At 39.0% G+C, this 25546-nt stretch overlaps 1 protein-coding gene across 2 annotated transcripts in view; it reads left to right on the forward strand.

The window, feature by feature from the left end:
• The first annotated feature begins 1733 nt into the window (after nt 1-1733).
• The window catches only part of NSMAF (neutral sphingomyelinase activation associated factor), a 39650-nt gene continuing 15837 nt past the window's right edge, over nt 1734-25546 (forward strand). The window contains exons 1-14 of one of the 2 annotated variants that reach the window (XR_008746440.1): nt 1734-1898; nt 12321-12410; nt 12508-12586; nt 12675-12742; nt 12841-12877; nt 15632-15682; nt 18160-18231; nt 18625-18672; nt 18770-18822; nt 19329-19458; nt 20418-20489; nt 21358-21466; nt 23937-24113; nt 25038-25117. Coding sequence is in view for 1 of the 2 variants with exons in the window: in XM_055799465.1 (XP_055655440.1) it covers nt 1846-1898; nt 12321-12410; nt 12508-12586; nt 12675-12742; nt 12841-12877; nt 15632-15682; nt 18160-18231; nt 18625-18672; nt 18770-18822; nt 19329-19458; nt 20418-20489; nt 21358-21466; nt 23937-24113; nt 25038-25117 (1119 nt within the window). In the remaining variant the exon portion in view is untranslated. The remainder of the gene's footprint in view (nt 1899-12320; nt 12411-12507; nt 12587-12674; nt 12743-12840; nt 12878-15631; nt 15683-18159; nt 18232-18624; nt 18673-18769; nt 18823-19328; nt 19459-20417; nt 20490-21357; nt 21467-23936; nt 24114-25037; nt 25118-25546) is intronic. The other variant, XM_055799465.1, reaches the window with a different exon arrangement.

A 25546-nucleotide genomic window follows, 5' to 3' on the forward strand; every position in this document is an offset into this window, starting at 1 on the left:
AGATTTCAAAACTAGTTTCATAACTTGTATAAATGCCTAAAGTTAGCTGATTAAATCATTAAGGCTAAGGCAAAATACCCGAGAAGAACTTAAAGACACAGCATAAAATGGGGAGAACTAGGTGGCAATATGTTAGGAAAGGTTCTGAGCAGCAGTTTCTGTCACAAGAAAAGCAGGTTTTTTTCTGGGATGTATTTATAGATATTCCTCTCATGTTTAATACATGGGATATAATTACTGCACTCTAGTTGGTGTTGATGCCTCAATTGGACTGCTATCTTATACCTTAAGATAAAGACAAAAGTCACACTGGAAAGAAGCCAGAGTAAAACTGTAAGAATAAATCATTTATGAGTGCATTCTCTGAGGAAACTGAACAAAACTGTTTAGTCTATGAGAAGATGGTATACATATCTGCACATATAAGCAGCTGTATAAATAAATATAGATATATTTACACACACATATTTATTAAAACTTAACAACATAACAAATATGGTCCATTTCCACGGGGAGTATGACAACAAGGAATGCAGCAAAGAAAATTCAGATTGGATATTGGACATACATATTCATAAATGCTGTTAGACATTTGTACAAGCTACATGCAAGTGTTGCAGATTTTCTTCAAACAGGTGCCTTTACAAATCAATTGGAGAAATAGCTCTTGCAGCTGATATCACTGGTTTTCAAACTGTGATCTGTCACCTCCTTAGATTCTGTGAACTGCGCCTAAGAAGTCCTTGAAAGACAATTGGGAAAAGCAAACCTCAGTATATATACTTCTCATACCCACGCTTATAGGTCTACAAATTGAAAATATTTGAGTAACACTGATCAACATATATATACCGGATTCAGCCTCAGAGCAGCGATTAGATTAGACAATCTCTTGAGGCCTACACACCTGTAATTATTTTTATTCCTATGTGAAAAATTACATTCCCTCTGTGAATCGATTTTTTTACTTATAAAAATGCATGTAGCAGTATTTTTCTACCTCACAAGAGATCATGTCAGTAAACACGTTATGAATTGTTCAGATACAATGGCAGTTATATGAAGTGTTTTATATGAACGGAGGGATTTTATTTACCTCCCCCTTTTGCAGAGTTTTTCTTTGGGCTTTGAACACCCGGCAGAACTTCACCCCCTGCCGGGACGGCATCTGTCACACACATTATGGGCAGAGGGGGTCTCACTGCAGTGGCATTATATTTACAATTTTTATTTTAATGCAAGTAAACAGGCTTTTTCGCTAGGTAACGAAGGGTGCGCTTCCCTCCGTGCGGACACGAAAGCGGCTCTCGGCCCCAGCACGACGCTCCCTGCCGCCCCAGGACGCGGCCGGGAGGCCGGGCCCACCGTCGCCCCGGGCCCCGAGGGGCGCGTTTCCGCAGCCTGTCCCCGCTGCCGGGAGCCGCGGGCACGGGTGGCACTTGCGTGCCTGCAACCATACACGTAAAGCGGCTGAAGCTTTAAGGCAAGGGATGGCGGGAGGGAGCGTGGTGTGGCCAGCGGCGCTCCCGCGGAGAGGGTCCCCCCCCTCCAAGGCAGCCCAGCGGCCCCGGCGCCCTCTTCCCGGAGGCCCTGAGGGGCCGCAGAGACGCCGCAGCCCGGGCGAGGACGCAGAGCCCTCGGCGCTGACAGGCCGGCTTTCCCGGCTGCTTGTGCCAGCTTCCCCCGCCTCTCCGGTGGTATAAACGGCGCGGGCGCCCCCGCCCGGGCCCGGCAGACCGGCTGCCTGTCTGCGGCCGCGGGCCGGCCCGCTCTCCCCGCCTCCCTGAGGCGCGGCCTGGCCTGGCCTGGCCTGCTGTGGCGGCAGCACCTAGGCCGGGCGGCTCCATGGCTTTCATCCGCAAGCGGCGGCTGGAGCGGGAGCTGTACTCCAAGGAGAGGTGAGCGGCCCCGGCCACCCGCTCGGCTTCGGGCCCCACGGCAGGGGCGCCCTCCGCTCCCTCGCTGGCGAGACGGGCCCGGTGTCGCGGTGCCCCGGCGCCCCGGCCTACCCCCACGCCAGTCCGGCCTGCCCCCTCCGCCGGGGAGGGGGCGGCGGAGGGGCGGTGGGGCGGCCTCCAGAGAGGCAGCCGGCCCCGGTGGAGCGCCGGGATCTGCGCCCAGCGCTGTACCGGGCTGTGCCCTCGTTGTTGTTGCTGTTTTAATGAGGTGGCTGATGATTCCCGAGAGTTAAGGCTGAAAAGGCTGTAGAACAGACCTGGGAAAATATGAATGCAGCTTGCCGTGTGTAAACTGCCTGAAAATAGCGTCTGTAGGTTTCTTTGTATTTGTTTGTTCTCAGTTGTGTTAGTGGCATGGAGTTACAGCTCTGCTTCGCTATAAGACAGAGTTTATTTTTTTTTATGAACATTATAATCAGTGTATTGTCAGCCCTTAAATTACAGACTCTGTGCTGGCGCTTTAAAGTGTTAAGTTCAATTAGCCCATTCCTGCTTTCTGACTGTAATCTATTCTCTTTGCCTGTGGCTAACCGAACATGCAAGAACGTCTTGAGTACATGCTGAATATACTCTCTTATTTTTAGGTAGTGTCCTGTTTCTTTTATGTGGCTTATCAGCATCCGGCTTGTCACAAAGTGTCAAAACCATTTGCCATCTCATTATCGCTGTGTATGAAATCTCTGTAAGATGAGAGCCCAGGTTAGCATGGGTCGTGTAGTGGAGGGACACGGGTGTCTTCTCTGGGGGGAGCAGGGCTCCCCAGTTGCCTCCTGCTGCAGGAACTGGGGAGCCAGCAGGCACGGGAGCTGGACAGGCTGATCCCGTGCAAATTCCTGATGTAGGTCTCTGCTTGTTACGCAGCACTGTTTATTGTTGGTGAGAAAAACACATGACAAAGCGCTGGTCTCACTATGTCCCTATAAAAACTCTGATTCATTGCTATTCAGCCCATGAAGCTACTGCAACTTTTAAAGTGTTTTCTAAGTACAGACATATTCTGGCTCGCTTTTTGTTGTCTTGTATATCGGTTCTCCTTGTTGCTTTTGGGGGCTGCTGTGGTTTCAGTTGTGTGTGAGGGATCACAGGGGGAATGGACGGATTTCCTGTGTAGAAAGAGAAGGGTTTTTAATTTTGAAGTAAAATACCTGAAGTATAGGAAAAGTGTGAAGAATGACTGTATTAGTTCTGTTAAGGATTGTATATAGTCTCCTTTGTCTGAAGAAGCTGAGAAGGTGGCCAGAACTCATCAGACTTGTCCCAAAGAACCCAAGTGGCATCTAAATCTCTTCTAAAAAGGCCTGAAAACAAACCCAACATATCAATGTCTGTCAGTATTACTGATCTGCAGTTACTGAAATTCTCTAATGAGAAATATTTTTCTTTGCTCAGGCATTTTAAGATCATCTTATTTGGGTTTGTAATTTGAGCAGCTCATGAAAGATGAGACTTGTTCTAATTTGCACTGGCAGCTTTTCCTATCTAAATCTCTGCAAATTAATTTCTCTGTTTGTACCCCTTACCTAACAATTTATATTTGTCTAAAATAAAAGTAAATTTGTGTATAATTTGTACCCTGTATCAGGTCTTCTCCCATTCTCTCTTCCTGTGCTTTTCTGAATCAGGAAATCTTAAAAACATCTAAGTGACTTAAAAGATTTTGGGCTCTGAAATACCAAATGAGAAATAGTGAGCTTTGTGTCCTGTTTTCTTTACAGTCCTGCCTTAAAACAGCAGGAAAAAGCCAGCTTTTTGTCACTTAATTGAAGGGATAGCCTTGGAGAGCTTTTCTTTTCAACACTTTCTATAAAATGTAACCTGTAGAAGTTCTAGTTAAGAGTACTGTGAAACTTAGTAGGTAAAAAGTTAATCCTCTTATACAGTTGCTTTGGGGGGAAGATCAGATTGGTTTTAAGTGATCTGAAAAGAACTATTTCCTCTTAACTAATTAGTTGGACTGCTTTAATATCTGGTTACATAAACCTACTTCTCTGACTGTATGCAATTCTCTAGAAGAAAACAAGAAAATACTGAAGTGTCCTGTGTGTGCACACTGAGACAAGGAGCGGGTTTAAATTTACATTTGATTGAACAAATCCTAGTCCCTACTGAGAAGGTTCATTCTAGCAGGAATTTTCCATTCAAATTCATCTGTATTTTATCTCAATTTCATCTGTGTACATCTCTGTTTTCACTTTGCCCAGGTGTTCAGAGTAAAGAAAGATATTATGTCCTTTTTAAATTAGTGTTGTTTGCATGCTTACCTGATTTATTTAATGACTAAAATACTTGGCACTCATGAACAAGAATCCATTTTTCAACAGCTTTAGTTACAAAACTTCAAATTAAACGGTGTGGTGTTTGGCTCACGGTGTTGTTCTCTTTATAAATTGAGTTCTTGGTTCTATTGGCAGTGTGCCCAAACACGGGCAACCAAACACTTCATAGAGAGGCTCTTTATGAAATGGTTCTGCTGGTTTGTCTTGCACACTGCTCAGCTTCCCATTTGAGAGGTTCATCTCTTCTGCTGGGAGCATCACTCCTGCAGAGCAGCCTACTGCCACCATGTAGGTCCTGTGGATGGATATTTTGTGTGGTCTGTAGTCTTATCTTACTCTCTTGGGACACAATGTACATAATGAAGGCTTTTATTCAAACATCAGCAATTGAGTCCTACAGCTTGCTTTCATTATGTTTAATTTCAGAATCGGTTTTACATAGCTGTTGGTTGCTGCTTGATTGGGCCGGCCTGCTTTTGCATCCCTGACAATGTCCTTCCATTATCAGGGTTGTACTTCCAATATCAGGTCAAGTGATTGTGCAAGGTGTGTTGGATCAGCCACTTGAAATCCTTGTGTCCAAGTAGATTTCCAGCATGTGCTTTCCTGATGAAATGATGGAAATGGTAAGAATTCAACCACAGATTAAGAATTTAAAGCAGGATCAGTGGGGTACCTTCTCTGGGTGGTGTAATCAGGATTTTGCTAAGACACTGGGCCCTGCATGTTCATTTCTGTGTCCAATTTGAACAAGTCCAGGGCTTCAGCTGGTAGGTGACATTAGCATATAAAAGAAATTGTTTGTTTGTTGGGTTTATTGTTTTGGGGTTTTTTCCTACCATGTTGTTGGATCTCAGACAAGCTCTTTTCAAAGTGAAGTGTAGAGGGACATGCACATCAAGCAAAGTAACAGTAAAATTCTAATGTAGACTAAGCCTGATAGGACACACTCTATTTGCAGGATATTTTATAGCATCTTGTCAGGACTTGTAGTTGTAAAGTGTGGTTTGCTTCATTGTTGCATACTGTGAACAATGCTAGGAATGTTTGGGTGCCATTTGGGTTCCTAAACCTTGTGTATAGGGTATGACATAATAGGAGGCGAAGTTTTGCTGCTGCTTAGTTTCGCGACTTGTTTACCTAGTTTTCCTGTGTCTTGACTCATTATCTGCCCTTTCAGAGTGTCAATTATATGGCAGCTTTTTGAAAAAGGCAAAAAGTAAACAGGTCACTTTGAACTTTGTGTTTAGAAGAAAGCAACCGCAGTTCTTAACTGCTTTGTTCGTTTACTGGTTTTACCTATGTCACCCCTGTCTTTCTGCTCCTGTAGATTAAGTTCTGCTTTTCTTGGCAAGCTGCTTTTCAAACCAATTCCCTTCACAAGAAAATACCTTCCACATCACTTCATAGGAATTTTTCAGATTTTCTTAATGTAATTCTTCTGGGACTATACAAAGACAGAAATGTAAAATGAGTCTTCAAGAAAAATTATATTAGCATGCTTTAATCTAATACTTCCCTTAAGTGTAGATGCTTACCTTTTTAAGCTGAAACAGCTCTGTCATATGCTATTAAAAAGTAAAACCTTTACTCCACCAGGTTCTGTATACTTACAACACTGAGTGGAAACTGAAGATGTTCCAACACAAAAGCTGTTAGAGCCTTCATTAGAGTTATCTGGGGGTGTGTGGAGGTGTGCACGACTGATTATCTACTGTCTCCCCTCGTGCGCCCCCACCCTTAAGACAGACAGACAGACACAACCGTGACTGAAAATCTGCCTTCTCTTTCAGACCTGGGAAACTCCTTATGTTCTTTAAAGGTTGTTGGTTTTTTCTGTGTGTTGCTTTTTTTTTCCCCCCAGCTGTGTCAGTTGTCATAATAGAAGATGTTCCCTTGCCTAGCATGTTGTTCTTTCCCTGCCTCCTCCAAGCTGTTTCTGCTGTTGATTTCAAATACACGGTTTGCATTGAACCTGATCTGTAACAGCTTAAGTGCCCTTCCACCCACCCTAAAGCTTAGGGCTTTGCCCTGGTGGCAGTGGTGGCTACCGACTGGTTTCATCCTAGAAAGTGAAACTGCTTCTTAGCATCTCTGACAGCAGAGCTGCTGCGCAGGCTTCCTGCCTTCCAAAGGGTAGGGTCTCATTCCTGGCCACGTTGTTCTTGCCCTTAACTCCTTCACATTGTACTGTCTCTGGTACTTCATGTTCCCTTCCGTGGGCTGATTCAGGTTACTAAATCTGTGCAAAACTGCCCTGGGGAAACTCCACAGCTGTGAACAGAAGCTTGTATTGTGAGCTATCTGCTAATGTGATAGCTTTTTCAGTTGGAAGTGGATGGTTTCCACAACCATAAGTAGTTTCTGTGGCATTGCAAGTTCAGGCTGGTGGAGTGAAGTGCAAGTGGCATTGCAAGTTCAGGCAGTGAAGCTACTGAAGCTTTTTTTTTTTCTTTTCCCTTAAGTTCCAATTTTTAAATGATCACATGTATTAAGAAAATCATCTTCTCAGAAGTTTTCTGAAAGCTTGTTTGCTATTGGTAAGATTTTTAAGGATAAAGACCAGACTTAAGCCATAATATAAAGCACTGAACATCTTTCAAACTCTCACCCCTTACGGATACTTTCATGAGGTTTGAGCTTTCTTTGAAAATCTTGTCTAATTTGTCTCTCCTTGTCGTTTTCAAAAGAATATATAAGGTTTATTTAGATAAGAAAATGATAAATGACCTCTGAAGACACAACTGTGGCTTACTAACTTAATCTGTCTGTTGCAAGCCATTAAATAGCATGGTGACCACAAAATCTGTGAACATAAACCTGTGAAATGTGTCTTTATTAGGAAGTCAGTATAAAAATATCCTGTAATACACCTTAAGCTGTGAGTTTTATTGCTTGAATTCAAAGAGGTTTGCATCAACAGATACATGAGTTGCTTTCCAAAAGAAGATATAGCATTACACTTCTCTAAGTAGATTTTTAATAAATGTTGGTTAAATCATTTATACTTGGGAAGTGTCAAGTAACAGTTGAGTTATACATTTTGAAAATGGATTAAAATGAACCACTTGCTGATGATAAGAAAAATATCTCAAACTTAACTCTTTTCCATTTGCCTGAAATGGAATAGTTACTGATATTTGATTATTTCTGTGTTATGAGAATACAAAGTTTGAGAATAGCAGGCAAATGTAGAAGATCCTTTTGCTTTTTATTAAAAACCACAACTGTTTGTGTTAGAACCAGCACTGGTTTTTTAAGATGCTGGTTCTTGCTGACAATTTAAAAGTACAAAAAAAAAAGCCCAACTTTTTCATTTTAGATATTACAGTATTTTTGTACATTTCCCATTTAATACTTATGGTTTGCTTCAAGGGCCATGTGATTATTTTATTTTTATTGGTTTCTTTATATTTGGGGGGGAGAGCCAATTGCATTATTGAAGTTGTCCAGTCCTTCTCACTGGAAGACCAGTTTACTGGATTAATGGGTGAGATTGAGGGGGGGTGTTTGTGCCTTCCAGTTAGACTTGGAGGCAAGCAAGAGTAGACTGGGAACAAACTGGGTTAGTCTTACTTGACTTGACGTTGGCTTTGTGATCCAGGCTGTTCTTCCAGGGCACTGTGGTAAGTCATAAGCTAACAGTGTGTGCTGTCACAGGGAACAGTACAGCTGCTTAGTGGCTGAACACCAAAATACAATTCTCAGCTGTTACAGATTTAATCAGTTTCTTATGCAGGGTATCGTGCATTCTCTTCCTACTGTTATTTGTTGTTTTGGGGTTGGATTTTTTTCTTCCTTTCATGCACAGAAGAATTAAATTACTATTTTGGATCTATACTAAGTGTGCATACAAATTCCTGTCATAGGTCTACACAGCAGTTGACTGACATACAAAATTTATATACTATCATCTTGATATCACAAGTGTCTTTGGAATACCTTCTTTAGCTCTTTGGAAGACAGTCAACCTAAGGTCCAGCTGCTTAGGTGCATCTTAAAGATCCCCATGGCTTTAACTGTATAGCTATTGTGAATGATTCCCTAATTTTCCAGTCCTTCACAATGTTGTTTGTCTACTCACGCAACATACCAGAGACTGATCTGTTCCCTTGCTCTCTGTAGATACTTGTTAAACCTCGTGGCAAGCCTGAAGTACCATCCTGTGCAGTAATTGTTCTCAAGAGGAACCCTGTTGATAGAATAACTATCAGTAGCTCTGCTTATTTACATGGAAGAAGTCTGTTCTTTGAAGATAAAAAGCTCTGACTGTACTCTAGGAACATCTGATGATGCTACTAGACTTTTCCTTTTTTTTGACAACCCTGTGGATCATTAACACAGACAAATGAAATTGTTACTGCAGGGATCATGCTTCATAATCTCCAAAGTTCATAATTAGCAGTAACTTGAATTTATCTAGATTTGTTAGCCAGTAATTGAGATGCAGGTCTGAAAATTTTGGTTCTACTTATGGTATCATAACTAGAACTTGAAAACATATTTTTAGAAATGAAGGTAAGAGGGACTATTATCATGAGGAATTGAAAGAGAAGAGAAAGAGAAAAGGAGACATGGAAAGCTCCAGGGAGCTGGAGACACTGGCAGTACCATGAAAAAGAGTTAAAGATAGACTCAATAGGTGTATGTAAACAGCCGAACTCCAGGAAGAAGGATAACAATATTTCTTCTTAGCTAGTGGTGTCTTTAATCATATGCTCTTTTGGCCTGGTGAAGAAGCAGACCATGAAATCATGTGGTTTGAGGGATCATTTATAGCCAAGAAAGGTGGAATTTTGAAAGGTGCAGTTTTTGTGACAATATTTGGACAGGCTTTAAGTTCATTCCAGTTGCAATGGGTACTTGAGAAGAGTACAGATTGGTGATTGTATTTGTGGAGATTTAACATCTTTGTGGAGATGATGTCTGGCTCTGCCTGCAGAAGTGACTTATAGCAGGCTGAAAATATAGGAAGATGTGGTCAGAGTAAGTGGACTTGCAAGTAGGAGAGTAGTAACAAGCAAAAATTCTTGGAAGAGACTGCAGAACCACCTGGATGGCTCTGTGGAGAGCGTGAACTGAAAGATAAAACAGGGAAAATGCACTTGGCCTATATGACATACTAACATCTGCTAGTAAATAACCCTTTCTCAAGACAGCAAAACTGAGATCAGAAATTGAGCATGAGGTTATGGCAAAGGAGGTAACTGCTATCCAGCAAGGAGCTCTACAGCAATGCCCTGTGAAACTGGTTAGGGAATAGTCATGTGGAAGAGACACAGAGACTAATAGTAGAAGGGTAAATTGGATGCTGCTGCTAAATACTGTATTTAAAAAGGAAGAAACCTACACCTTCCCACAGTACCTAGTTAGCCTATATGAAAAGTTTATCTTGAGTTTTTGTGGATACCTTGTGTGTTATTTTTTGTTGTGTAATCATCTGATTAAGCAGGAGTGAGGATTATGCCAGGGAGAATGTACCTCAAATCCTTCCCAGTAGCCCACAGCTTCTGGTTTTGGGAAGGTGAATTGATGCATAAGGTGTTGAGTATAAAGATACTGCAGTTTCTAGGGGATGGTTATCTTGAGAAATTTGAAAGTACTCTCTTGGTTCATGTTTTTTTGGCTTATGTAAACATGCTGTAGTTACTGTGAATAACAGAGCAAATGTTCTAATGTCAAAACAGGGGTTGTCTTGAACATATGAAGGACTCCTGTATTTACCAAAGACCTAAAAGGAAAGTTTAGTAATTACCAGTGCTGCCAACAGGTGAATTTGGAAAGTGTAAAAAATATGGGGAGTTTGTCTAACGAATAGGTGGAGACAAAGGGAAGAGCCCAAGAACGAACAATTTCAGAAATGCATTCTATCAACCAGGTGCTACCAGTTTTCTTGGAAGAAAAGTTGTGGTACAGTGGATGTCATTGCTGTGAAGCTGGTTGTTCCCTATGTCAGTAGTGTCTGTCCCCTGATAAGGGTAGAGGAAGATTTTTTTAATTTTTTTTTCAAACAAATCTGGGTTTTACCTTTGAACTTTTTTTATTTAAATGTTTTGGCTTGTATATAAGTTGAATGTGCGTTCTTATACAAACTAGAAAGAAAAGCATTCTGATGTTGAATTGTTCTTTATATATCCTAATGTAACTATTAATATTTCTGGGATTTTGCAAACTCAGATGTAGCAAGTCCTATCACGCTTTGACTGAAAGCTGTTTAAGTTCATCCCAGATGATTTCACCTTGATGATATGTTGAAAAATGGAATTTAATGGTAACTGTGTGGAAGCTGCTATGGTTTCATACTCATCTTTTCCCTTGGCTTGTAGACTGTTCCTAGTGAAGTTTTTTTTTTCCTCAAAATGCAGGGCTAGACCTTCTATTTCAGCTTCCTGAAGGTGAGTGATCAAAATAGATATGAAAAAAATGATTTGCCTCCTTCAAAGTCACCAAGGCCTGAGAAACCTGGAAATTCAGTGTACACCTGTTGATAGTACTTGCTTTCATAGGTGACAGTAAGTTTGAAGAACAGACTTAATGAGAAACAGAAGGCAAGAAGTTATGTCTTCTGAGGAAAGATACAGGAAGGCAAAGCCTCTAAAACCCTGTTGGAAACTAGAGATATTCAAGAACCATATGGTAGCAGCAACAGTAGAGGCTGAAGAGAGTTTTGGAGACTTGTATTGAATTTTGTATGGCATATACTGTTCTAATTCACATGTTTTCTAAAATTTTAACATAATTTGTTTCTTAATGGCATCATTACCTCTCCTCTTTTGAAAACAGATAGTTTAAGATAATGCCATTTTGAAAAGGCAGCAGAGCATTAGGACAAAGTGTCTTGTACACACAAGCAGATTTGAATATATGGACCCACTGTTACTTGTAGTTACAGTAAACCTTTATTGTTATGTTCTGTTTAATGTAACAGACACAACACAAATCGTATGTGAATAAGATGTGTTTGCCAATAACACTGTTTTTCCTATTGTGATATATGCTTTCTTAACAAGCATGCTACTCAGTATATTTAGTTCATTTTGTGAACTCTCAACATATTTACTGCTGTTTGAGCACTGCTCTAGGGAGATGGTGTTTATTAGCATTGTCACAGGCATTTCTCATGAAGCACATTGCGAACACAGTACAAAAAGCTCAAAGCATGGATGTGAATGAATGCTAAGTACTTCTGCAGATCAAACTAGTGCTGCGCACAAACAAGCTGTTGTACTTCCAGCTGAAGTGATGTGTTTCTGCTCCTCCTGCTGTGCCAATACCCACTGGCATTCCCCACAGTTGAAACACATCGATGACCATGTGTTCACCTTGTTAGTAAAGTTGAGTTTTAATCATGTATAACAGTTTTTTTAAGTTAAGTCCGTAGAGAATGCACTTTCATGTTGTGTCTAATCTAGCCTATTTGCATTTTACCTCGTACCAGCATCGGCATCACTACAATCCTGCAACTAAATATTTAGAAGACTTAAATTTTGTTGTTGGGTTTTGTTGTCTCTTGGATTAGTTCACAAACAGCCATCCTGTGGAGTTGAACAGGCATTGGTACAGAGGAAGTGCAGAAGTGTGGTCGGAGAGGAAGGTAATGCTTCCTCAGAGGGTATCCGGCATGTGGCTCAGCTGTGTTGTAAAAACCATGTTTTCATTTAACATTTTAGACCAATGTAATTTGGCTTTGCTTCAGAAACCTCCTTTGTTCCAAGTGATTAGTTCTCGCCCCTCCTTTTGTGTTGTTGCATGTTTTGACTGGCATACACTGATCAGCGCTAAACTAATGTTTAGTAGGCGGAAACCCTGGCTACGTTAGGATAGTTCCCACCTGAGACATATGAACAGAATCAAATATCTAACTTTGTATATGTTGGAAGAACATCCATTGATCTTCATGTGTATACATGTATACAAATTTTCTATATGGGTTTGTTCTTTTAAAAAAAATAATTTAATTTATTCTTGGGGTGTGGGGTATGGCACAGAAATCAGTGGAGACTTCCCAAACACCTGGTATATTTTATTTGGAATACTATCTGTTATGGTGGTTTCTTTTTGACCAAATGGTTTTATTTATTTGTAGGTTTTCCCTGCTTCTTCTTAACCTGGAGGAGTATTATTTTGAGCAGCACACAGCTAATCATATTATAAATAAAGGTTGCAGAGATGAAAGGTACAACTCTTGCATACTTTCATTTACTGGAATCATTCTAGTCTCATGTATCTCCTACCACATCTACAAATACTTTCTTTTTCACTGTTCCTTTTAGAAAATTCAGAGGCTCTCTAAAAATTTGCTCAAAGTCAATAATTTTTGAACCTGATGACAATATCCGACCCATTATCAAGGTAAGCAGTGCCAACTTACAATTTCTTGGTAACTTAAGATTTTCTTAAAAAGCTTTTAAGGAGTATGTATTTCTATAACTTGCTGCAGATATCACTGAGAGACTGCATTAGTATAAAAGCCCCGGAAGATAATGAAGCAAATAACCCTTTCACACGGTACGTGAATTTGAGTTACTATATATATATATATATATATATGTAACTTCTTTTAGGCTGAAACACCCATCTCTTCAAATATCTTATTTACATTTTAGGGATACATCTGGAGGGATTTCTGTTGTAAGTAACCAGGTAAGACCTGCATATAACAGATTCTTGGTAAATGAGCAAGGTTACATTCTTTAATGGTGTCTTCCTCAAAGCTGGAATCTTAAGGTGGGGGGGTTAACTGGGAACAAAACTAATTAGTGTCAAAATCTTCGCATTAATGTGAAGCTGTTGATACTGGAGATTTCAAACTGTTAATGACTTCATTAAGTCATTAATTTGTTAAAGCAAACTTTTTGCACTGTGCATTTTATAATGGAGCTTAAAGCAATTTTAGAATTGAGAAAAAGGAGAATAGACTGAAATTAAACTGATTATTAATCATAATTGGTTTGGTCTTCCAGTATTGCTTTCTCCTGCTTTCTGCAGTGTGTAGTGGTAATGGCAAAGCCATCTTGATCCTTGCAGTTCAGCTTTGTGAAAACATTGTACTGTGCTGTATGTCCACCAAATAATTTTCCATAGCTGTCCTGAAATATTGAGTTCGAGTTTCAATCATGACTTGTGATTAACTTGGATATGTTCATACTTAATGTTAACCAAGGGAATATACTTCAAGCTTTGATAAATTGCAGCTAATAGGTGTTCCAAAGCTGTAAAAGTTTCCAAAAAATGTTTGTTTTCATTTCAGGAAAAAACAGGGATGAGGTGGGAAATAACCTTTTAAACATTCCAACACCTTTGTAAAATCTGCCTTTAGCAATACCTGAAATTGATAGCTTTGCTCAGTTAAGTACTGCTACAGTCAAAAATGAACTCAAGCACTTAATTTTGTCTATGCTGGAGAAACTTGTGGACTGTGTTAAAGTAATCAGTATATTTATTTTCATCTTGAAACTGCTTCTGTGAAGAGTATTGTGTAGTCAGAGTTTCTTGTCTTGGGAATTCTTTAGTGTATTAAGTGTTTTTTTAAAAATACGTTTCTAATTGTTCTATGCCATTGTTCCACCATACATCTTTAGTATATGTTCTAAAGAAAAAATGATTATAAAAACATCTCATAGGAAAGGAGAATTAACTTTTAAAATGGCAACAGTGGTTAGTACCTCCCGCTCCCTGCCTCTCCCATGTGTAGCTTGCCAGTCATCCTTCTGTCTTTGGGGAAACATTCTGAAATAGTTGACTGGCATGATAAATGCTGGTATTTTGTATGAAAGGCATAGGGACTTTCAAGTGTGAAGCACTTGTTAGTTGTACATATGACAAATCATGATCTAAGTGTAAGAATTTCTGCCTTATAGGAAGCTGCACGTAGTGAATAATTGGAACGTCAGGCTCAAAAAAATTCTTAATGTTTAGCTGGATAAGAAACTGATTTACGTAACAGGCAACATAGAAACCAGTGGCTATAAAATACAGCAAATGGGAATGAGGAGATTATTTCACTATTTTTTTCTCAAGATAAAATTGGAGGAAAATGCTCCAAAATAGCATAATGTCTTAATTTCCTAAAGTTTTTGCTCTGCTTGCTGCTTTTTTTTTTTCTTATTGTCTACTTTTTAATGTAGTTTGGGGCTCTCAGTGTAGAAAAATGTTTAATTTTCTTGCAGAAGAGCTATCTGAGTGTACAGCAGGTGTCTCTGATTCCTATTCTCCTATGGCCTGATTGAGATCTGTACATGCTGATGTTGGATGAAAGCAGTAATTGCCATTATTTTTTAATGTAGCACTTAGGGAGGCATGCTGAGCTTGTAAGCTTCTGAGAACACCACTCGCTTTCTTCTAGCTGGACAGTGCTGTGAGTGGTCATGTGGTGAAGGCTGGTTCTGTTGCCAGCCAAGGGGAAGTGGGAAGGTTGCACGTGCCAGCCAGAAGGCTTTTGGCTAGAGAATGGTACAGCATCTGTTCTTGCAAGTTTAGTGTTTGCTCTTGGTTTGAGACTGCTGCCATGATGCCTTGGAGTGTAAAGCCACAGGTGTGCTAGCTGTAGGAAACAAACTAAGGCGCAGGAAAAAGCCCTTTGATCAAGCCAAGTCTCTGGGGCCGTGGAGTAGAAGGCAGTTGGTAGCGCAGTCCAGTGTGGTTTTTGCAGTTCAGAACGAATCCTGAGTCTTAACACTCAGACCTGAGACTGAGCAAGTTTGAGCCTTCCCTACAAACAGAGCAAAACCACAACTTACTTCTGGCTTGGCTTCTCTCAGACAGCTGATAGTAAGGTAATATCTACAAACCAATGTGCTAGCAGTCAAGTCTGTTCTGAAGAGTACTCATGTGGGTTTGGGGTGTGTGTTTGTGTGTGTGTGTGAAGATTCTCTCAGGTGTGAGAATAGGATCATAGAAACAAAATGATGGATGAGAGAGGAAATCTGGTGTTCATGGTGGCTGGAACTGGAAGCAAAATGTTTGAAAGTGGAAGAAGGTTCATTTGAGAAGGTTTACACAGTAGTTTATATTGTGAATTGCTGTATGGGGTAATGCCCATCAGGACAGAGCCCTAAGGGCATGGGCCACCAGAAGAAAGAGGGAGACGATCCTTCCACTGAATGAGATGGCAGTGCATATTGCCTTTAATGTTGTATCTCCTTGAAGGTCATATGATTAGAATAAAAACCCACTAATAAACTATTTAGATAAGTAAGCCTCTGAACTAAATAGGACACAGCTGCTATAAAAGGCAATTGTTTTTCTGCAGTGTAGGTCTGGGGTAGCTAAAGCAGGATATTGCAACAGTGTTTTGCTTGCTTAAACAGTGTTCTCAGCTTTGTCTTTATCAGTACTTCTGATTTATTTATTTATTATTTTTAAGGACTGAAGCAGTAACATCTCTTACTCTTTCAGGTTTTTCTCATTAAAGAAAGAAACATTATTGCACCCTATAAAACAGTAAGAGTAAGTATTTTTCTTTTTTTGCTAATCTTAGAAAATTAATGTTTTGCAAGGATTTATGTTCCCATTTCTGAAAGGGTAAGATAATTATCATTTGAGGAATATGACAATAAAGCTTAAAAAATTAATAATTGTGCATATTGATAAAACAAGTGTCTGAATTCTTCCATAACTGGCTTGTGATATTTTTTGGAGGACATACTGCAGACTTGACACTTGCTATTTAGCTTGATGTGCGGCTCTGGGGGCTCAACAGTCAGAGCTGTCAGCTGACTGCTAGTATCCAGTGGACACTTCTTCCTGGCTAAATGGCTTCTCATCAGTTCTGCTCACACCTGAGATAAGATTGCTAATTGATAGTTCCCAGCTGAGTGTTTCACAGTTCAAAGAAATGGCAGATAAGACTGCTTACAGCATAAATCAGAGCTTAATTCTGGTTGATTTCTCTTGATGGAGTGGGTCTCCTCTGATTCTGAGCCTGGAGGCCTCAAGGTAAGAGTTTTTCACCTGGAATGCAGGACGGGTTAAAACAAAACCACAAAATGAAAATTCAGAGTCATTAAACACCGTATTTGCCCTGGAATTGAAACAGACATAATGATATTTCTCAACATATTTGTTCAAGTAAGACATTTCAAGAATTATAGAGACATAAATTTGTGTTACTGTAATGAGCAGGGAAGAGGCAAGAGTTGATCTCTGTTCTCTCAACAGCTGCTTTAGGTTGGTTTTGTGATTAGATCTGTCTCTAAACAGGGATTTTTACATTTTCTTTGTTTGCTTTGTGCATTCTTTATATATTGAACCTGTTTTTTTCTAGTCCTTCTATTTTCTGTTTAGCCTCCATGTGCAAAATTTATTAAGCATCATACAAATACCTTACCACATTACCAACACAGTGAAAATAAAACAATCAAAAGGGCTGTTTGGAAGGCTTTTCACTTTATTTTCTCCTAAGTCAAGATTCATTCATACCTAAAATGTTCCTGACAGTTAACCATTATAATTTACTTCACCAAAGTGCAGCTATGTTTCTGCATATTAAAACAAGAAATCTAGTTTGTCTTCAATCATTGCAGATTTTTTTCTGTTGTTGCTGAATATCTTCTACTTGAATCATTGGCATGTCATTGAGTGCTGGAATTTGGTAGTACATATTATCTTCCATGTCCTGCACTGATTGTTTCAGTTTAATTACAAAATACTGAGGTATTGTCTTTGTATACGGCTGGAGAGCTACAGAGAGAACTGCTTACAAAAGCTTTTACGTTGCTGTCTGTGAGCAATCCTTGTTGGATCATCCACTAGGATTTATGAGACCCGTGCTTTCGCTGTTGAAGGAAGATGGTGCTCTGGGTGAAATGTTACAAGGCTTTTATCTAAATGTTACTGGATTTCTTGTCTCCCTTTACTCAAGCTCCAGTTGCTTCCTGAAGCATGCTTTCCTCTTGGATTGCTGTCAGTTCAGCTCAGATCATGTACATTTCACTGAAGATCATCTAGGCTTCTTTGTCTTCTTTCCTTCAGTTTCAGATCAATCCGGTTGTACCCACTGATCAATGCCTTGATGTCATCTTACTACTCACTTTTTTTTTTCTTCTGTAAAGACTAGCCTGAGAAATTACAAAACCTTACAGAAACGTGTTGATACATTTTATACTACATTAGGGGTCATCAAGGGATCCCACAACCTTTGCTAAATATGAGTTATGTGTAAAAGTATTGCCAGTCGATCTATGCACATACTTTGAATATGCTTAAGTCAAACCCTGAACTATGTACTATGAAACGACACTTAAGAAAGCTGGGAAAACTCTGAAGGGGAAAAATGAGTGTGCTGGACATGCTGGGTGGTATGTTAGCGAGGTTTTTATAAGTAACTGGTCAAAACAGGTTGTGGTTGGCTTTAGGATCTTTTCAGCTCAAAACTATTTATGTAGAGGAGAAAGGTAACTTTTATAGACTAGTATTTAAAGATTTGACGGGCTGGTATTGTTTGTCTAAAAGATACACAGTAGCTGTTTGATATGTCATTTACTAATTCTACATTTACTTGTGTTCAGCTGATATTGAAGTACACAGAGCAGGTACTAGTTCTATATTTAGCTAGTACCTTTTATAAATACATATATATATAAAAAAAGGTATATAGTACCTAATATAAATATATATATATTTAGCTATATATGTAGCTCTTTTATATTTACTGATGTTTAAGCTGTATTGGTTTGTTCACTTCAAAGTTACTATGTTCCATTGCATAAATAATGGACTAAATACTGCACAAAGAGCTTACCACAGGAAGGATACATTTGTAAAGAAAAAAAAATAGTGTTTAACATCTGCCTTGGGAATGTTTCAGGTATGCTGCAACCTTTGATAGCATACTTTGACCAGGTTTTAGAGTGCTTTTAGTTTTGATTTTTTTTCACTGAGCTTTATTTTAAACTCATTTGTAGTAAATGTACTTTTGGTTTTAGGGTAGAACAGAGCACTTATTCCAACTGGATGTTGCTGGGAAACTAGGAGATGTTGTGCAAACTCTGCATCAGGTATGTGGTTATTTGGTATCGCTACACACTTAATCACAGCATTATTTTTTATATATATATATTTAATGGAGAGCTGTATTTAAATACTTAATTTGAAGGTGAAATTTTTGTAGTATCTATTTTTAAAATGTAGCAGTTGAACACAGCATCTAGTTCTGACACCTGTCGTAAGCTACCCATATTGGCTTTTACTGTGCACGGGTATAGTATACAGGCAAAGTAATAACATGACAGTAGCAACGAACAAACATGTCCTACTTTAAAAAGAAAAAAATAATATCTCTTTTAGTACTCTTGTCATTAAGAATGCTAAAGGCCCCTCCAGTTTGTATTGACTTCTGAGCTGTGTGGGAGTTCTCTATGCTATTTCACTTAAAGTTCCCTGTTCTTCAGCTTTACAGGGCTTCTTGTCTAGATAAGATGGGAGATCAAGCTGCCATGGTAAGTAACTGATTAGCTCTTTATCACTGTTTTAATAATAAAATTTTAATTGCATTTGAATCATAGACCATATTAACTTTTTTTTCTTCCACGTTAGATAACTGCTATATTGCAGTCACGCTTGGCTAGAACATCATTTGATAAAAACAGGTATCCTTCTAATCACTTTCTACTGGAAATTATTTTCAGCTTTTTGGTTGATGAGTCTACTGCGAGAGTACTTAACAAACAAGGTGCTTGTTTGGGGCAGCATAAATTCTCCAATTCAGGCAGTTATCATCTTTGTATTCTGAACCATCTGGAATGGAAATGGGAAATTCTGTGTTATGAAGATGAATGTGATACTTTTTTCTCTCTCCACACTGTTCATTTATCTGTGAATTTGTTGCAAATTTGGCATCAGTATATGCCAAATAAAGCTCTGTGTGGAAAAATCAGCTGGCTTACTGCTCTGAGACTGATGCAGAAGGTAGCAACTTTCCTTTCTGGAGTGCCTGTTTAAGTAGAGTTCTCAACAAAGAACTTTATTCATGCCTAAAATAGGCTTAGTAGAGTCCCAAGGTTATAAACTAACTTAAAACCTTTCTAAAGAATTTAAGGGTAGCTCTACCTAAGAAAGAACTGGAGGTAAACTTACTCCTTTTCTTCACTTGTAGATTTCAAAGCATTTCTGAAACGCTGCATATGGAATGTAAAGCAGAAATGGTGACACCACTGGTGACTAATCCAGGGCATGTGTGTGTTACTGATGCTAACTTGTACTTCCAACCTCTTAATGGATATCCTGTAAGTGCCTCGTAGACAATCTTGCATATGGTGTGAGCACGCTGCCCCTCTAGTGGACAGTTTTCATTTTCTGTATGATTCCTCTTAAATGGACATGGCGCACATCTCCAAGGCTCTATTTTCAGTTAGAATCAGAAGCTCTTTAGTTTTCCTTTATCTGTGCTGCTCTGTTGCATTCAGTGTATATCTGCTTCTGAGGCTTTATTCTGTGCCAACTTGCTTAAAGCTGACCTCCTACTGACAAAGCACAAAATATCCTTTCTTCATACTCTTAATATTTAAACATCACTTTTTTTGACATTGCATTTAAGATAAATTTCTTAATCTTACTCTGTGATGCTGTTCCTACCTAGTGCGAGTTTTATGTGCATTTACTTTATATTGGAAGATCTTAGGTACGTTTTCTATTAAACTAATAATCTCTTTTCTCTAGAGGAAACCTGAGTGCATGTGGCAGACAGGTTACAGCTTTGGAACTTTTGTCAGAGAAATAGCAGTGATACTTTTAGAGTATTAGTGGCCTGCTGAGACTTATGTCCAGGCAAGGAAAACGCGTTTCACAGCTGATGACAACGTGCTATTCCATTTCTGTCCACCAGCTGGCACCATTGGCAAACAGTTTGCCCAGCAGCCCAATGGCTTCCTTATTTTTTCGTATAGCTTATTGTGTTCTGCTCCTCTCTTGCATGATTATTATAACTGGCAACCGACTTGGGTGATAATACGCTATTCTTTCGTTATTCTTAAACTGCTTTGCTACTCAGACAAGAACCAACAGCAAAGACAAGCTGCTTCTTTTTAACATAATTGCTTAACACCTCTGTTCTACTGCTAAAATGACATGGATGGATATTGTTTTCGTGTTGCTGGTATTCCAGACTGACTGGAGAAGTTAATGTAGAAGAAAATACTTTCTAGAATATCTCTATTTTTTTCTTCCCCCTTCTTGCCCCCCACAGAAGCCAGTAGTACAAATAACACTGCAAAATGTACGTCGCATCTATAAAAGAAGACATGGGCTAATGCCACTGGTAAGCTCAAATATATATTTTTTTATGTCTTTCGGTATATATTGTCTCTTAAAATGAGCAGCTGAAACTGTATGTCATTAGGTAAAAGCTAAATGTTTTTAAAAACTCTGAATTAAGTAGCGCACTGCGCTCACAGATCCTTTCTGGTTTTTAAGTGTTCTCGTTCCCAGTGTTGTGAAAAAGATAAAAACAGGAAGGCTGAACTCTTGTCAAGGATGAAAAATTTCTTTTGTAAGCAGTCAGTGTAGGGGAAGGGAGAAGGGAGTACCTCCAGGGAGCAATTAATTCCATTTATCTCTAACACTTATCTTGGGATAGAATGAATTGCTCTCTCATGGTGTGTTTTCTCTCTGGATTGATTCATGGAGGGAGTTTGATCACTGGTTCAGATTGAGACTAATGCGGAGTGATGAGTTCTGCTGTACATGGCTAAGAGACGATGAGAGTGCTTCAGTAGAACCTCTGAACTTATGCTTTCAGTGTTCACACTGAAACTTCAGTCTCGAACGAATTTTTTTTGTCTCAAAACACATTTGAACTAAATAGACATTTAATTCTGCCTCACCCCATTCACTTAGGACAAAAAAAGTGTATTACTTGTGCTTAATCAATCTAGACAGAGCCAGTGTATGGCTAGCTATAAAGCTATTTGTTCAGCTGGGTGTGACCTGAATGCTTTTATGATTGGAAATAGAAATTATAAAAATGTCAGAATATGTGGGCGAAACTGCTACCCAATTTACAGTCCTAAGTTTTAGATATTAGTAACTGGAATATTCTGTTTAAAAAATGTTAATATTGCAGCTTGTCAGTAATGCTGTCATTTACTTTTCTCCTCTCCCCCCCCCCCCCCCCCTTAACTTCTAAGGGACTTGAAGTATTTTGCACAGAAAATGATCTATGTTCTGACATCTACTTGAAATTCTACAACTATCAAGATCGAGATGAGCTCTATTTCCTTATTGCAACATATATAGGTTTGAAGTATTTATTTATTAATGTAGTCTGTAGTACTTTGTGAACGTAAATTTGTCTGGGCTTTGCTCTGTTGATTTGTGGGAAAAATGAGAAGAATAAACAGATATATTGGCCCTAAAAATTTTTGATGGAAGTAAGCGAAGTTCAGAATGAATGTTGCAAAGTTGCATGTATTTTCTTCATTTGAAGAGCTGAGTGTGGAAGCTGAGATAGCATTATTAAGGTGAAATTTGATTTGCAACTTGATACACACTGTTGTTTGACATAACCCCCACCAAAAAAAAAAACAACCAAAAAAAACCCCAAAAAAACCCCCACCAACAAACAAAAACCACCAAAAACAACAAAGCAAACCAACAAAAGCCCCACAAACACTTTATCTTCAAAGCAAGGGGTAAATAAGATCCACTCAGCTAAACTGTGTTTTGCTGAAAGGCTGACTGAATTGTGGGTGGATCCCCCGGCCACCAGTTATGTCCAAGTGAAAATCCTGTTGAGAAAGTTCCCGTAATGGATGGATTTCCAGTGTACACTTAAGTATGTGAGCTTTCCTCACTCGTAGCAGTGATTGATGAAAATTACCATTCTGAAACAGTTAAATTCTCCTTTCTATTAAATCTTAATTGCATTAATTTCTAGGAAGTGATACCTGTCTTTTGCAGATCATGAACTGAAACTTTATAAAACTTTCTAAATAGACTAGTGTGTGCAGGAAAAACAAGCAGAAAAAAACCTAATAGTTTTTCTGTAATGCTACTACAACTGAAACATTGAAACTCACATTTACTGCCAATATTGAAAGTGTTTATGCAAAGTTTGTACTGTTCTGTTATTGTACCAGAGGTCTAGTTCTGTTTTGTAATGAATTTGCCTAAGTATCAGTTGACGTTTTCCCCACATCACTAAGCAAAGTAGAAAGGCCACACAGGAACAATCACTTCCCCTAAGAATTGTTTTAGTCTTTTAGATTTTCCTTTTGAAAAGGAAGTAAGTTCTGATATGGTTTTCCCTGTTACTGAAATAACTGCTGCTGTTACCCTGCTTCAGACTTTTTTTTCTGGATAACTTTCAAAGATGAAATTTCAAGATGCAGATGAAGATGATGTTGTTGGAGCTTAGAAATCAAAAAAGGGTGAGCCCTTTCTCTAAAGGTGTTTGTAGCACCTCAATAGCTGTCTGACAGCAGAAAATCCTCTCTTTGAAGGTGCTAATGCTTTTTACATGTAGAATTTAAGGTGCTAAGGTGAAGGGAGGATTGGAATATGTTTTTCCAGCCTATGCTAGTCTAAAATAGAGGCCGATCATGTCCTAATCTGAATTCCTTTTCTTCTAGTTAATATTTTCAGTGATAATATTAGAGTAATTTGATGTTCCATAGAAATTCTATAGCTTTGTGTTATAGCTTCAGCAGCAAATGATGGTAAAAGGTAAAGACTTCTAAGTATGGGGAAGAGCAGCCTATAACACAGTTGTGGTAAAATAATCATCCAGAAATGTGCCGTATAATGCTTTCTGTAGCTAGGATGTGGTTTCACTGTGATTACTTGATGATTGGACTGTTCTTGCCATCATGCCATGGTTGCAGTCCTTCAGTTCTATTTCAGGCATTTGCCAAGGTGCTGTACTCTGAATCGATGGAAGGAACAATTGAAAAAACAGAGAAAAACCCGAAAAAAAAACCCTGTGCAAAGCTATCTCTCCCCCACCCCACAATTTCTCCTGATAAACCTGCCAGAGAAGATAACAAAGAAAGGCCTTTAATTTCATTTTAAGGTGGAGGGACAGAATGCAATCAACATTCCCAGGTCATTTTGTTGTCCAGCAGCATAACTTTGTATTCTTGCCATTGACTAGAGGGGTAGTGCAATATTGAATATCTTGAGCCCCTGCCTAATGCTTCAAATGGAAACTCCAGGTCCGTAATTTCTACTTTCTTGAGTGGTGGTCAAGTTTTATCTTCCCCAAGTCTCTTTGTTTTGGTGGTTCTGAAACTGAATCCTGTTCACATACGAACATAACTTCTTTCCACAAGTCATTGTTAGTGGGCATCCTTAGTTGTCCAGTAGGAAAATATATTTAATTTTTTTTTTTCTTGACTCCAGCAGAACTACTTCTAGAAATTTGAAACCCTAAAGATTGCCTGATTGCCAAGAGGGCTGTTCATGGTCTGCAAATACTTTTCTATGCCTCCATAAAAGTTAAAATTCTTTCCCATCCATTGTTTCCATGTTTTCAGCACTCCTTCTGCATGGTTGTTGTTGTTGAATGCCATTCAGGCCTGTTTGAACAGATCCTTAAAAAAACGTATACAATATGGTAGCTATTGAAGCATGAAGTTACCACTTAATTTTGGCTTGTTCTTTTAAACAACTGTGCCCTTAATGTTACAGTACCTTGCATGTTAATCACAGTATAATTTGGGGATGGAAGTCCAAACCACAAAACTCTTAATGTTTTCTTTTATTTTAGAAAATCATATTACAGAGCATACAGCTGAAAGTTACATGTTGCAATGGCAGCGAGGACATATATCAAATTACCAGTATCTTCTTCATCTAAACAATCTGGCTGATAGAAGCTGCAACGATCTCTCCCAGTATCCTGTATTTCCCTGGATCATAGCAGACTACTCTAGTTCAGTATTAGGTATGTGTATACAAAAAAGGCATGTTAGTGCATCATGTCCAACTGCAGTGTCTCAGGGCAGCTTTTACACTGCATAAAGTTAACGTTACATCAGAGTGAACCTGGCATTAGTGATCTTGGAAGTTTTATTGTGCACTTACCCCTCCTCTGAAGTTTAGTGGATAAAATACCTCACCTTTTTCTGTTAAAAACTTCACTCTTCACATCCAGAGTATGCACCAAGCATCTGCTTGGTCACTTTGAAAATTGGCAGTACTGAGCGTTCAAAGACTGTCTGTGACTAATAAATGCAAAGGAACCGGTAAAATTGGTTTTTATGGAACAAGTTGGATTAATTGAAATGTGTAGGATCCAGTTGTTCTTTTATAGTTCTTAGCATAGTAAGTTGAAAGGAAGAGACTAATGGCCTGTGCCAAAATTGGTTACTTGATTAAGGGTCTTAGTGCAGTTTGTGTTGGAAGCTTGTCCTCTTGAGGATTGTGTCCCTCTACAAGGAGGAGAGTAGGGGAATCTATTTCTGTTTTCATCAGCACCCACTGAAACACCTCGATCCAATTGTTTGGTGGTATTTAACTGTAGCCTGACAGAATAGTTAATGAGTAGGAGGAAGACAATACCAGCTGATTTTGTGCCTCAGGTAGCAGGACCTGTGCTAAGTAGGTGATGTCATGTACATGTACTAGTTCTGAATGAAGCAAGAGCTATGAGATTACATCTGCTTGGAAGGAAGATGATGAGTAGTCATTTACAGTAAGACTTTATTCTTTTGCAGTTAGGGAGCAGAAGTTACTGGAGGGGTTCTGCATTGTTTTTTGTTTGTTTTATTGCTGTTTGGGGTGGGGTGGGGTGTCTTCTGGTTTCAAGTATTGATCAGAGTACATTCCCGTCTAGTAGAATGCCTAGAGTCTAACTATATCTTTTTAGATCTGACCAAGCCTGAAACGTTCCGTGACCTTAGCAAACCAATTGGTGCCCTGAATAAGGAAAGGCTGGATAGGCTATTGGTATGTATATCTTGGCTTTTACGTGTTGTGCATTGTGGGCCTTGTACATATTGGCAGTAAAAGGAGCTTTGTCAAGCAGGTTTTGGGAATTACGTAGATACCAAACTATAAACCTTATCAGAAGCAAACTTACCTGTAAACATAGCACATTTCCTTTCAGCTTGATTTCATTGGTACTGATTTTAAAAGCATTTGAACCTGTTTCCTTGCTCTTACTGCCATTTCATATGGATATGCTTTAAAATGTTTTACCTCACTTTTAAAATAAAATCCCCAAATCCATTCAACTATTGTGAGTGTGTTTGTATGGCAGGTACTGGGATGCTATAAACATACACGGAAATATAAAACTTCAAGACCAATGGATTTAAATGCATAATGTAAAATACATGTATCAATTATACAAGACAAAGTGGTAGAAAACTTAAG

The sequence above is a fragment of the Falco peregrinus genome, chromosome 3 (genome assembly GCF_023634155.1).
Source record: "Falco peregrinus isolate bFalPer1 chromosome 3, bFalPer1.pri, whole genome shotgun sequence".
NCBI lineage: Eukaryota > Metazoa > Chordata > Aves > Falconiformes > Falconidae > Falco > Falco peregrinus.